The 13758-nt window shown below is 40.9% G+C and overlaps 1 protein-coding gene across 1 annotated transcript; it reads right to left on the bottom strand.

Moving 5' to 3' along the window:
* Positions 1 to 4412: 4412 nt before the first annotated feature.
* On the bottom strand, positions 4413 to 6433 carry LOC104421106 (nematode resistance protein-like HSPRO2). The gene has a single exon (XM_010032949.3). It carries the CDS (start codon positions 6336 to 6338, stop codon positions 4779 to 4781), a length of 1560 nt encoding a protein of 519 aa, XP_010031251.1. The 5' UTR covers positions 6339 to 6433; the 3' UTR covers positions 4413 to 4778.
* Positions 6434 to 13758: the final 7325 nt, after the last annotated feature.

Here is a 13758-nt window from a genome sequence, read left to right as displayed (position 1 = left end):
CTACATTGTTGTCCACCAATTGACTAGTCAGGTAAAGTTACTTTTGATTGTACGCATGTTAGGATTCTGCCATCTCCCTCTCATCTTCACATACTTTTCTCCTCCAATTTCTACGGAGGGGAGGGTTTGAATTAGACCTATCCATTCCTCCCTTTTTCCTTTTTCCTTTTTCTTTGACTGATGTGTTTACTTTCCTCCCGTTTTGAAGAGCTTTTCTCTTTCAATTTGTTTTAGATCTAGAAGTTTCTCTCCCTTTTCGAGAAGGTTTCTATTTCGATCTAATCTAAATTTGAGATTTTTTTTTAGCATAAAATTTCTTTGTTTCTCTTCATTCGGATTTCATTGGTGTACAAGTTCAATTTCGAATTAGATTAGAGGAACTTTTTGAAGGCTTCACTTACCTTATTACTCCGAATGGCGATGATGTTGGAGACGCCAAATCGAGACGCGCACCACTAAAAAGCAAAATAGTAGTAATAACTAGAGATCTTGGTGTGTGTTTATTACTGAAGACGAATTCAATAATCAGTCGCCAATTTTGTTATGAAAAAGTCACAAATATGCTCTTTGAGTGTGTGGTCCATAATCTTATTGTGATGATTCATCTTCTAATAAGGAGTTTGTTTTGTTTTGGATTTATATCAAATTTGTCTTGATTTGTAGTTGAACTGTGTTTCTATATTGTTTATACATGAAATGTATCTTTTTGACAAAAAATTAAAAAAAAAAAAAAAGATACTTTTGATTAATTGTTTATTTTAAGGTGCCATCCGAAAGGATTCATCTGAATTGTATTAGTAGTAAAAAAATGAATGAACATGAAGAAGACCCTCTTGATGTGCACGTACTAATTCGCAATCTCAACATTGAGAGGACCTAATTTCCCCCGGTCCAATAGACAAAGCTCAAGATGAGTGTTCCGGGTACGCAAGGATTCGAGAGAAAAGTGAAATTTAGCTTGATTTGATGTCTAATGACAAAAATTATGATAACCAGTTGAAGGTTTTAAATGGTTGAAATGGTTGAATAACAAACAATGAGGGGAGTAATCAGTATTTTCACTGAAAAATGATAGAGAAATCCATGATCTTTACAAATCATAAGTCATAATCTATTGTACGGCTATCAATTTATGTTGGTAGTAACAAACTAGGAGGTGCATTGTCCCATATCAAAATGATATAAGTACATATGTAGACGAGATTTGGCACTAATCAACGATCATTATTTTCTATCTATTAAAATTCGAATTACTTGTTATAAAATAACTTGTGCATCCTATTGAAACAATATAATTTTTCATAATAGAGTAACAATTATTTTTAATTATTTAACTTTGAATTTATTATTTTTGCATAATGGTTATTAGGCACTTTTACAACCATTGGAAAGTTGTGTTTGATCAAAAATAACTTCTTTATCTTTGAAAGGTTGTATCCGTTCAAATATATTTATTCAACATTTGTGTTCAATTCTTTGCAGAATTTTCAAGTCTTTTTATAATCTTTTTCTTCCATTTTTGTTTTCTTTTGAAAGAATATACATCCATTATTTCCAATTGTTTCTCATAAGAGACTCTAGAAAAATAATAAAATTGTTATCTAGTATTTTTATTTGAAACTCTATTATATACTAGAGGATATTTTTGCCGATGACCATTAGTAACGATGTAGGGCAAATAAATACTCAAATTAAGTAATATCACGTCTCAAAATCTAACTTGATTGTTCTATTGATTCGAAGCTATATTTTTTGCGAAAATTTAGTCATAAACATTTCAATTTAATCAATATAGTTCTAAACATTTTAACAATTTGTTGTTTTTGCTAGAAATCGAAGATGTAGATACCTTTTACAATTTTTTTTAAAAATATGAATTTTATTTTATTTTTTATCTTTTCTTTCATTGTGGCTAGTAGTGAGAACTTGATGACTCTTATCGACCACAGTTTGAGAGACAAAAGAAAAGAAACAAATAAAAAAAAATAGAAAATAAATAAGATTTTTTAAAATTATTCACATCAATACTAGTCATGCCACATAAGGTAGAGAGCATCAACGTCAGCAATTTTCAGCTAAAATTAGTCGGAATGACTACATTAATATATTGTCAAAGGATTTATGATTAAAATGATCAAATAAAAATATTATGATTTTTTTGATAATTTTTCGAGCCCGTAACGTGCCCTATTGCTCTAAGCATAATATGATAGTTAAGTTTGTCTATGGGAAGCTGATGAGCGGGCCTGGGTTGGAGACCCAAAATTGCAAATCGAATCGAAGGTGTCAAAAGAAGGCCACACGCAGAGCAAGAGCCCACAATTGTTCTATAAGCATCTAGTTGCGAGTGAACAGAAGAACGTGACTGCTTTTGGGGAGACGCTAAAGAAACGAGCCGTAACTTCAAGCCCAGTTTGTTTAGTGCCGGTCCACCAAAGTCGGTGCAGACTACGAACTTGCAGAGGCAAGCTTGCTCGGAAAAAGGCCGTCAAAGTGGGGTGATTGATGATGGACGGGGCCGAGAGTTAGGGCCATTAAAGAACCTGGCCCGAACCAACAAAAGAATCAGTTCTTCTCGGTTCGTGCCTCGTTCTGATTGGGTAATGGTTGAAAGGATTGGGTATTATTTCGGTTCCATTCGGTTTGGTTCTACAGAAATCCGAATGGTTGAGGGCCCTACTTGATCCATCCCAGGTCGGCCCTAATCTGTTGCCCATCATCTCTACTGCTAGGAGCCATACCAGGACAGATTAGATGGGGGAAGTAGCTCCAACATGGTACATCCTAATAACCCGTGTGAAAGTGAAAAGTGAATTATTACTCTTTTCTTGTTATTCATGCAAGACCAACTCCTCACATGTTGCTTTATGTTTTTCTTCCTCACACTCCCAATTGGGTCGATATATTCATTGAGTCATAGCCCCGACTCTACCGCTAATTGCTTTACATTACATCCTAGGGATTCCGAGATCCAAAAGAGGCCCAACAAGAAGCCTTTTTAACTACTTGCTCTGGTTGGAAATAAGTTTAAGCTATTAAAGGTATAATTTTGTCATACGACGATTGCTCACTTCAACTTGACAAGTCAAAAATTAGCCAGAGCCTTATGCAGAGTCAATGTCCTTGAAAAAGATGTGCCTTGCATAACCATTTCTCATATAAATAAATAAATAAATAAAAAGAGAGAGGGACAATATCTATTAGCATGTGAGAAATTGCTCTCTTTCAAGATAAAGGCTCTCACCCTACTCATATTTTGACCACACATGGCGAAATTCGAATCCAGTGGCTCACATGAGTGGCTCTTGGCTTACTTTCTTTAGGCTAGAAAGACTATGTGTTGATAAGCCAAAACCACCTCAACCAGAGATTGAAGGCTTCCAAAGTCGATACGTAGGTTTCAAGGGTTGGAATTGAGGAATGGGAGAGAAACTGCATCGGTAAATTTACAACAAGTTGTTTCAAGGTTATATTTTTCATCTTTTATGTGTATATTTTCACTCAAAAATCAAAAGCTTAAGCCAAGAGATGGATCGTTCTTTCTAAATTAAGCTATGCTAAAGATATAATGATAAGAGGATATAGTTGATTTAACAGTAAAAAAATTAGCCAGAGCCTTATGCAGAGTCAATGTCCTTGAAAGAAATGTGTCTTGCACAACTATTTCTCATATAAAGAGAGAGAGACATTATCTATTGGCATTAAGGATGCGCATGATAAAATTTATATTTCTCTATTTTTCTGTTTCTCTGTTCCTTAGAACATGTTTGGAACGGAAATCCGTTTAGTAATGCAATTTGATTTTTTTATTTCTGGAATATATTTCTATTCTAGAAATAGATTTGAAAAAGAAATTAGAAGCTAAAATTTTTAACTTCTCAATTTCTAAAACATAAATTAAGAAATCTATTTCTAACTAGAAATCGATTTTTATTCCATAAATGTTGTTATATGAACCCTAAGCATGTGAGAAATTGTTCTCTTTCAAGATAAAATATTTTGACCAGACATGGCGAAATTCAAATCCACTCGCTCCGATGAGTGGCTCTCGGCTTACTTCCTTTAGGCTAGAAAGACTTAGTCAGAGGAATTTAGATCACCTATGAATTGTTAAACCAAAACCATCTCAACTAGAGATTGGAGGGCTTCTAAAGTCGATATATAGGTTTCAAGGGTTGGAAATGAGGGAATGTGGAGAGAAATTGCATAGGTAATTTTACGACATGTTGTCCGAGGGTTATATTTCATCTTTTATGTGTATATTTTCACTCAAAGCTAAAGCCAAAAGACGAATTGCTCTTTTCGAATTAAACCGTGCTAAAAATATAACGATAAAGAGTATATAATTGATTTAACAGGCAAATGGTACTTCGAAATTGATTACTGAAAAATCTCTGGGCTATTTTTTCAACTCATTTACAAACCAAAATCGCATACCATCTCAAGATAGACTGAGAAAGCTGAAGCTCTTTTACATTCCACCCCATCAATTGTCTGAAACAGAAGTTGCACTACAATCAATCCACTATAAAAATTATTATACAAAGAATAAATAATCGATCTCTATCCCTATTCAAATGCAAAAACAAAAGAAGAGAAGAGAAGAGAGAGAGAGAGAGAGAATTCTATCAATTTTTTTTTTTTTTTTTTTGTGGGAACAAAAATTCGGTCAAACTTTGACGAAACAATAACGTATTTGAACGAGTTGACGCTCCCGTCAAAGTCAAACACGCCCAGGTCTCCACCTTTCTTCCCCTCGCTCGGTCATGGCCGGCCGGTCAAGACGCCTGACCGCGCTCTCGGCTCAACGAGTCGCTCAGGAACGTCTTAGCGGCGTCCAAGCTGGGGAAGTAGGTCGGCTCCAGGAACATCTGGCTCAGCGAGTCGTCCCGCTCGAGGCTCATCGCCGCTCGGCTCGCCGTCGCCTCCAGGCTCCCCACCGCCACCCCGAGCACCTGCCGGTACGCGAAGAAGAACCTCTTCATCGCCGCCTCGATCGCCTGCAGCGCTTGCAGGAGGTGGATCTTGGCGTACTGCTCCCTCTTCTCGCCGCCGCCGAACAGCCTCATCGCCGCCTCCTGAACCCTCGGCCCTCCCTTCGGGTCCACCTCGACGCCGAGGATGTACGGCACCTTGTGCTTCAGGTCCCTGCACTTCCTCGTCATCGCGACGAGCCCTCTCGAGCGGAAGCAGAACGCCGCCGCCTCGCTCCGGAGGTCGAGCTGGTTCTTCAGCCGGAGGAAATCCTCCGGATCCATCAACAGGTGGAGGTCTTCGATCTCCGTCATTAGCTTCCATGTCCGCTCGAGCAAGTAACAGTACGTCGCTGCCGTCTCGAAGCTGTTGCTCTCGATTTGCTCCGCGACGCGATTCAAGAGCTCGTTCGACGCCTGAACCCACGACTCCAGGATCTGGTGCGTCGTGTACAGGTTCTGGTTCTCGTGATTCTGGATCTGGTGATCGTACGGATTCTTCGCGAGGGAGCGAAGCTCGCCGGGCTTGCAGACGGCGTCGTACTCCAGGCTCGGCTTCCCCGTCAGGTTCGGCTCTCCCAGGCCCAGCGTGTACGGGCACCGCCTCATCTCGCACTCGATGGTGTACAGGATCTTCTGCGCCACGTCCTCCGACGTCTGCCACGTCCCCAGCCTGGGCAGCAGGCTGGCTTCGCTCGTGCGGCTCACCACCGTGCCCGCGGCCTCGCCCCCGGGGAGCCGCCAGACCTCCGCCGAGCTGCAGTTGCGAGCCAGCACGCCGACGCCCGAAGTCACGTCCGCGATCGGCGCGCCGCCGCGCGTCTCCGCCTCGTCCTCCTCGCTCTCGATTATAGCCGCTATGAGCCCGATCTGGGTCGCGGCCAGCGCCTCGAGCCGCCGCTTCCACTCGCGCCGGTGCGCGTACGGCCTGGAGTCCGACAGCACGGTCGAGACGAGCCGGAAGGTGATCTCGAGCGCCTGGAGGGGCGGGCGGAGGAGGGGCTCGGACTTCCAGTCGGGGAACTCCCTGCAGCCCCAGAGCCGCCGCAGCTCGGGGAGGCGCAGGTACGCCTCGTAGGCCGAGGAGGCCGAGCCCGAGGCGGCGGGCACGTCGGTGCCGCCGCGGAACGGCGTGGGGATCAGCAGGTGGAGCTTGTTGGAGAGCCGGGGGGACTTCCGGGACATGTCGGGGGCGGCGGCAGTTGACGTGGCTCTCTTTGCTTTCCAGTCTAGATCGACCATCTTCGCAGCATCAAACGACTTAAAAAGGAAACGAAGGATTTCTCCCTCCACTCGTCGGTTTAGGTTTGGCTTGGCTTTGGTAATTCGAAATTGAGGAGGAGAAGAGGAGAGAGAGGAGGGCATATATAGAAGGAAAAGGCGTGTGGAATGGAAAATACGGGTGGCATGGGGGAGGGGGAATTTGTCTCAGTCGTTCTTTTAAGAATCGAAATCGAAACGGTGCGGAGAGAGAGAGAGAGAGAGAGAGAATAGAGTTATCCACAAAGCCTAACGAAGACGAGATTGTCGGTATGTCGAACGGGGGGTGGATGGAGCTGGGAAATTTCAAGGGGTTGGAACGTGGAATCGTTGAAGTTGGACCTCCCCTTTCTTTTTTGGGTCTTCGCTCGACTAAAAAGCGACAGTGTCGTCGTAGCGTCTTCCTGCGTGACAGCCCAGTGACACTGCGCCACGTGGATTTACTGTTCGGGGGTGGGGCCCCCATTTGACGACCACTGAATATTCTAGCGGTAGATGCCGACTTGTGTGGTGGGGACTTAGGTAAAGCACCGAGGAAAAGTATAATTACGACAAACGAGAAGATGGGATCTTTACCTGCAAATTCAGATCGTTTCGAGAGAAATCGAGTTTTTTTTTTTGTGAGGTGCCCGTTTGCCGATTTACCTACTTTGCTGCCTTCCATGTGCCTATTCTGTGAACGATTCTTATTTAGTTATAGTAATTCGACATGTGGATTGTCATAGATGGGGGGAGTTAGATCATTTATTACCAATCTTGGGATATAAAAATTAAGTAAACATTTTACGTGAAATGCTCAATAAGGGCAAGTATAATCTCTTAAATGTTGTCAATCGTCTATATATATCAAGTAAAATCACAAAAACCATGACAATGAAAAGCGAATCTCTTTTCGTCTATCCTCTAATTGAGGTCATTTACATTTTTTATAAGTATATTTTCCATTTTCTGAAAGAATAATTGCCAAGAGGAGACAATCTAGTGGTAGATATCATACGCATTTGTTCTAATGAATCCGATGAGAATCGGATGCTCCGAAGTTTCACAAATTGAATCCTTCTAGGCTGCTTCGTGGGTGTACAAATGCGAGGCACGCCGGGTGCGATGAGCAACGTGATGATTTATGGATTTTATTGTCTGCTTTTTCTTTTTTCTTTCTTTCTTTTTGGGTCTTCCTTTTTGAGGTCCACGATTGCTGCTCTCGCCGCTGTCGGACCGCACCAATTAGGGGACTCGTGATTTTGTCCCTGCTTCCCGACAGCCCACCTTGGAAATTTTGAATGTGATTTCCCGGCCGTCTTCGTGGGACATGAGATCTGGAGTTCGGAATCGCGCCATGATGGCTGGAGGATTTTGTGGATAAACCCTGGAATCCGCTCGCCTTTTCCTTTCCGGCGAAGTTAAACCTTCGCTGCGGAGTTGCGCCATGGCACACGAGAGAGAGAAAAAAGGGGAGAGGAAAAAGGGCGGTCCCGACAAGGTTTTGAGAGCTGTCTTATATTGGCTTTATTGGAAAGTAAAGGTAATTACGCCCACAATCAACTACAAAAGCACTAGTGGTCGTTCGTTTATTATCTCCTCTCTTGCTCAAAACTTTTCTTCGGCTGCGCTGCACCATTGCTTCCGAAGATTCAAATTTGTCCCCATTAACAAACATCTATTCAAAAACCTTAAATGAAAGTGCAGTTCAACATTTAAAACATTCTAATATTCCCATTCACGTGTAAGATGTACTTTAGTGTCTCACAAAACGTGAAAGTACATAATAAGAGAGGCAAGATTAAATGAATAAATGGATTCAAAATGAACTTGTGAAATTTTATGAAAGCATTGTTAATTGTTATAAAAACTTACGCAGATAGTTGATGGTATAGTTTAATAATTAATTTTTTTTTTTTTTTATATTTCGTTTTTTGTTTTTTTTTTTTTTTTTGGGTTGCTTTGTGGACATTTCACTAGATAGGATTAGACTATAGCAACGTGGTGTCTTTCTTATCAAATACAGTGGATGCGCTGAGCGAGCGTGCTAGGTCCAATCAAATTGGACTTGCACCACTACCATCGCTAGCCTAGCAAAATCCTCAATTCCTCTTACCATACAGGAAGATAAAGTGGCCCATTCTTTAAAGATGGCTAGACTAGGGCTTAATTTTTCCATCTCCTCCTGTCTAGTCCATAAAATCAACTCAGGATCAAGCCGGTGGGTCCGACCCTATCTTGGGTGGGGTTTATCCTTCCAAAGAATAGAGACATAAGTCGACGTGGGAAATTTCAAAACAAAGTCGGGAGAGTCCGCACCTCGTGCTAATGGATGTCGTTCGCCTTGAACATGTCAAATGGCCTACCTTTACCTTGTTCCGCAGACCAAACCCCATCTACTTTCTAGGTCTGCGAGTTGAATATTCTTCTTCCTGTTTTCTTGGTGGTTTCGATAATGTTCCAAACTAGGCTATCAGAGGCCGCTCATCGCGGGAACTCATGGACATTGATTTTCATAGTGGATGTATCGAGTGATTCATGGTAGACTGTAAGTGACCACTTAAAGAAGTAGGTCTTTGCTTTGCTTCATTTAAGTGAACGTACACTCAAGTATCTTCAATGGGTCAAGATACTCCACAATTTTAGGGAAGAAAATGCATGTGTAGATTGGCTAAAAAATTGGTTATCCAACTTAACAATGCGGGTGATAATCATGTATTAGATAGAATCAATAAGTTTGCCTCCTTTATAATTAACGGATTAGATCAGATTATATTTTATTAGAAGAGTAATCAAGTGGGTCATCATCAATACCTTAATAACATATTATTACAGTCGCTCAATACAAGAGTTTCTCAATACAATCCAAAAGAGTTTTTGATACCAACTTGAGAAGTTTCTATAACACACTAGACAAATACTTTGGTGCTAAACTTGAAAAGACAAAAACACCCTACGACTTGATAAGTCCATGGCGATTTTTAAGGAGAAATCTTATCCAAGTTCAAAGTATGCGTTACGAATTATATAAATTATAAACTTGGCAGACCAAATAATTTAATAATTTATAATCCGATCCCAGTTTCGCAAATCAGCGTTCCTCGAGTACTTCGATGGACTCGGCCGCGGAAGAAAAGAAGCTTCTCCGAGGTGGACTCGATCCCCGCGTTTACCGGGTTCCGATGTTGCGCCGAGCCAACCCCCCGCACCGCCCCCGAGTGGGACGCGTGTCCGCGGGCGAGACTCGGCTCGGTTGGCATCCAAATCGGCGGCGGCGGCCCTCCTTGTTTTCCCACCTGGCGAGTCCCATCTCCCAGCTGGTCACGCGGCTGAGCACGTGCCGAGCTCCTGATCTGATCCCCACATGCGCTTTTAGTGCATATGCCCCCCAGCCGATGCCGTCCCGAAATTACAAGTGCGGTTGTCACTTCCATGGTACGATCGCACGAGTGCATGAATTGATCGTGTGTAATTGATGAAATCTCTATTGCTTCTTCGGAATATTTTTGATCTTTTCAACTATATGTCGATGTGCTTTTTATCAACCACATGAAAATTGTGAGAAACGAGAAATTTACAAAACTATATTGTGTATCCCCACCTAGCACAATGTTTTCATAGCTAGCATAAATTACAAGCATTGATCTGACCTATTCGGTGATGACATATATCACATAAGTTGGGCTGTAAAAAATCAATACACAAGCAACATGAATTTCAACATTCTTGGATCAAAATCTAAGAATTGACTTGCACGTGGCATGCAAGTCAAACTTGACATGGTTTGAGAGATAAATTGTCTAATGTGCGGAATGATGGATGTGGGAAATTAGATAGAGAGCCCACACACAGGATGATTGATCAATCGGGGTACTAAGGTGGAAGACTTGGTATTCCAACGTCATGGTGAGGATTTTTACCCAAAAATTAAGCTTTTAATGCTTAGGAATTTTTAGAAAGAATTATATTAATCAATTTTTTTATATATATAAAAGAAGTTAAGTACACCGGTACCTTCAACGAGGGATGTTCTTGTGAGACTACGATCTTTCACAAGCAATTGAAATTAGTAGACTCGAAACAATAGAGAGTCAACATTAACGGGCTAGCTCTATTGTGGATAAGGATTTTGACTTTATGAAGGAAGTCAAAGTCTTCCCCTCCCTCTTTCCCTTCTTCTCTCTGAGTTTCGGTCTTCCTTGGCTTCTTCAATTTTCAGAGGGGAGGAATTTGACGTAGATCTCTCCATTCTTTCCCTCTTTGGTTACTTTATTTTTTAATATTTTATTTCTTATTCCACTATCTCAATATAGATTTAAATCTAGATGCTCTACTCCATTGATTTAAATTTGGGAGTTTTTCTCTCTCGATCTTAATAAATAAGTATTTCACCCTTAGTATATTCACAATGGCTCCAATGTCGAATTTATTTGTGTTTCAACATGTCTTTGTTAAAAACTATGACGTTTCGTACTCGCTAAAATGCTTGTTCTGACAAGTATTACATCCAAGCTTCTTTAATGTGTTTTTACTCTCTCTCTCTCTCTCTCTCTCTCTCTCTACCATGCCCATAGAGAGTCGCTGAGCCATAGGTGACAGTCGCGGCCCTCGCCCAAAATTTGGCGAGGTCAGTGCTGTAGGATGGCTGCCTGTTTGCTTGCAAGTTGGCAAGGCTAGCTTTACCCAAATTAGGGCAAGGTTGCCTCACTCGCGACCGTCACTCAAACGGCCATTGTGGCTGTGGACAAGGTCGCCTTCATGCTTGGTTGGCAAGGCCACCTCGCCTGCGATTGCAAGGGCCTCTTTTGCTTCACATATCTGTTTTTAAAGGGTGATATACCATGTTATGGTAATATACCTTGATTTATGGATTTTTGTTTGTTTTGCCCCTGTATGGGTTGCCCTTTTTTTTAAGGGGTCTCAGAAATGGACATGCTTTGTCGTGGTGATTTAGGATTTTTGTATAGATCTTTCAATATATTATTTTGGTGATTTCCCTTCAAATAAGTCACAGCCTAAATTAGTTGAATTTGAAAAACGAATCACATTACGTGGCCGATCCCATTTTCAGAGGAGTGAACGATTCGCACTTCTTCATCTCTCTCCTTTCTTGGGGTCACCTCTTCTTACTTTTTCCTCAACAAAAATCTAAAAAAGTGACTGCATAATTGTCGATATTTGCACCTACCAACTTGAAAAGGTGATCTAACATGGCAGCAATTTGCTCCGATGTCCACATACGCAACAATAATTCGGATATTAATTACAAATAAAATCAAACCAGGATCTCATCGGACGAAGACGACGTAGTCTAGAAAAGATTTAAGAAAAAAAGAGGCGATTATATCGACATATGAAGTTCCTTTCACCTTTTTCCTGATAGCAAAGCGCGAAAAAGTTTGATAGATGCGTCCAGCATTTGATTCTAAGAGTTGAAAACTTGTGATTTACGAACGTAATTGCTGATCCAATATGCTTTTGGCAACATATGCCGACGACGTGAAAGGTCCCCCATTTCGTGACACAAGCGCCCTTCGCTTTGCTTCACGGTTTCTTATTTCTAACCTTCATCGAACTTTCATCCTCTTGCGATTAGTGTCTTGAAAACTACATAGGACCAATGGGTTCGATCGGTTTAGTACCACGTCGAAACGGCTTCCACTATGTGCTAGCTCACACCCATTTGAGAGGGTTTTCCCTTTTTTTGTTAAGAAAGGTTTCCTTGTGAGAAATCTTCAAGGCGATCATGAAAGGAAACCCATCACATCTCCAAACAGTAGCTCATCCTATCCATTCAGAGATAATAGTCCAAAAGTCCTAAATCTATTGTACGGCAACTAATTTCGTTTTAAATCTTTTGATTATTTCTCAATTTACTCTTAAATTTTTTGTGTCTGTTTAGCCCATCTTCTTGTAACCAGAGTCTTGAAAACTACGTAGGACCAACGGGTTTGATCGGTGTAGTCACATGTTGGTACGGCTCCCAACGGAGGAGCCAGCTCATGCTCATAGTAGGTTTGCTTATTTTCATTAAGAAAGGTTTCCTTCGGGAGAAATCTGGAAGTCGATCGTGAAAAAGAAACCCATCACGTGTCCAGACGACGGCGTCAATGTTGCTGCTCGACCGCTGCTAATCGTGTTCCCGTATGAAATGAAAATCCGTCAATTCCCAAACATAAAATATCGGGGATAGGGCATAGTCCTGGCGAGCGGCGGCAATCGACCGACACATATACAATGTCGCATTGATTGCCCATCGTCCCACAGATGTTTCCACGTGTTATTTTGGATTAGGGTTCGCCTTAGGAACCCGATGCATTAGTCGTGTCGGCATAAAAGAATTCTAAAAAAGTTTGAAACTAATCTGAAGTTGAAATAGCGTTCACCTTGGGGTCAGCGAGGTAGCATCTGCATTGACTATCGAGGAGAAAAATAAGTAGGGGAGTGCTTCCAGAAGCGTAGCGCCAATTTCCGCTGTCTAAAGTTGGATTAAGAGAATTGTCAACAAAAAAAAAAAAAAAAAGTTGGATTAAGAGAAATGCACGGGAGAAGGTTGGTGACCTACTCTCGTGACTTGACATTGTCAATGAAGTCCAATAATTAGACAGAATTGACCAACGAGGATATTGGGAAAATTGTTCAAAAAATTGTGAATTTATCGTACGACCACCAATTCAATCTTGAACTTTTTAATTTTACTAAATTAGTCCTAAAACTTTTCATGATTGCCAATTTAATCCTAAACCCTTTGACAATTTGTCAATGTAGTCCTTGCTAATTATCCAAACAATAAGTTAATGACAAAATTGAGATAGTTGAAAGATTTAGAACTAAATTGAAAAATCGTCAAAATATTTAGAACTAAATTGGCATAACTTCAAGGTTTGAGACTAGATTGGCTATTGGTATAATAGGTTTAAGACTCTTTGGACAAGTATTCCTATATATATAACACAAATAAATCGGACCCTAATAATTGTGCTAGATTGAACTAAAAACATCGTCTAATAAAATTATCCAACTTAATAAACACCTTTAAGGTGTTAATGGAAGAAAATAATTAGAAAAGGAATAAAAGTCGTCACGGGTCATGCTATAATTAATTGGATAACATATGATGAATATAAGAGCAAATAAACATAGATTGTATTTTACAATTTCCCACGTGTAGACCTTTTCATGATCATCGAAAATACGACACGCATTCCCCGAAACATGTACCGTCGATATTCATTCTAATCGTGAATAAAGTTTTTTGTATTGTCGGGAGCTATCATAGGTTATTTTGATTTGGTCATGTCATTTTAACACGATTCTTAGACAAAAAGCGTATAATAAGACTCTTTATAAACCTTTCCAGATAAGCGTCGGACCGAGTCCGAGAGATGATAAGGAAGGCCGCTCGGCCATTTGCGAAAAGATAACGATGCTTAGCTTTTGCGCAGAAATTGATTTGTGTTCATACTTGTCTCCTTTTCTTAAAACGATATTCAACTGGTGTCGGTTTTGTTTATTCCAGATAAACCCCAGTTTCTTTGACCCTTCC

The sequence above is a fragment of the Eucalyptus grandis genome, chromosome 10 (genome assembly GCF_016545825.1).
Source record: "Eucalyptus grandis isolate ANBG69807.140 chromosome 10, ASM1654582v1, whole genome shotgun sequence".
Classification (NCBI taxonomy): Eukaryota; Viridiplantae; Streptophyta; class Magnoliopsida; order Myrtales; family Myrtaceae; genus Eucalyptus; species Eucalyptus grandis.
The sequence above is the reverse complement of the archived record's forward strand: the minus strand, read 5'-3'. Positions and strand labels throughout refer to the sequence as shown.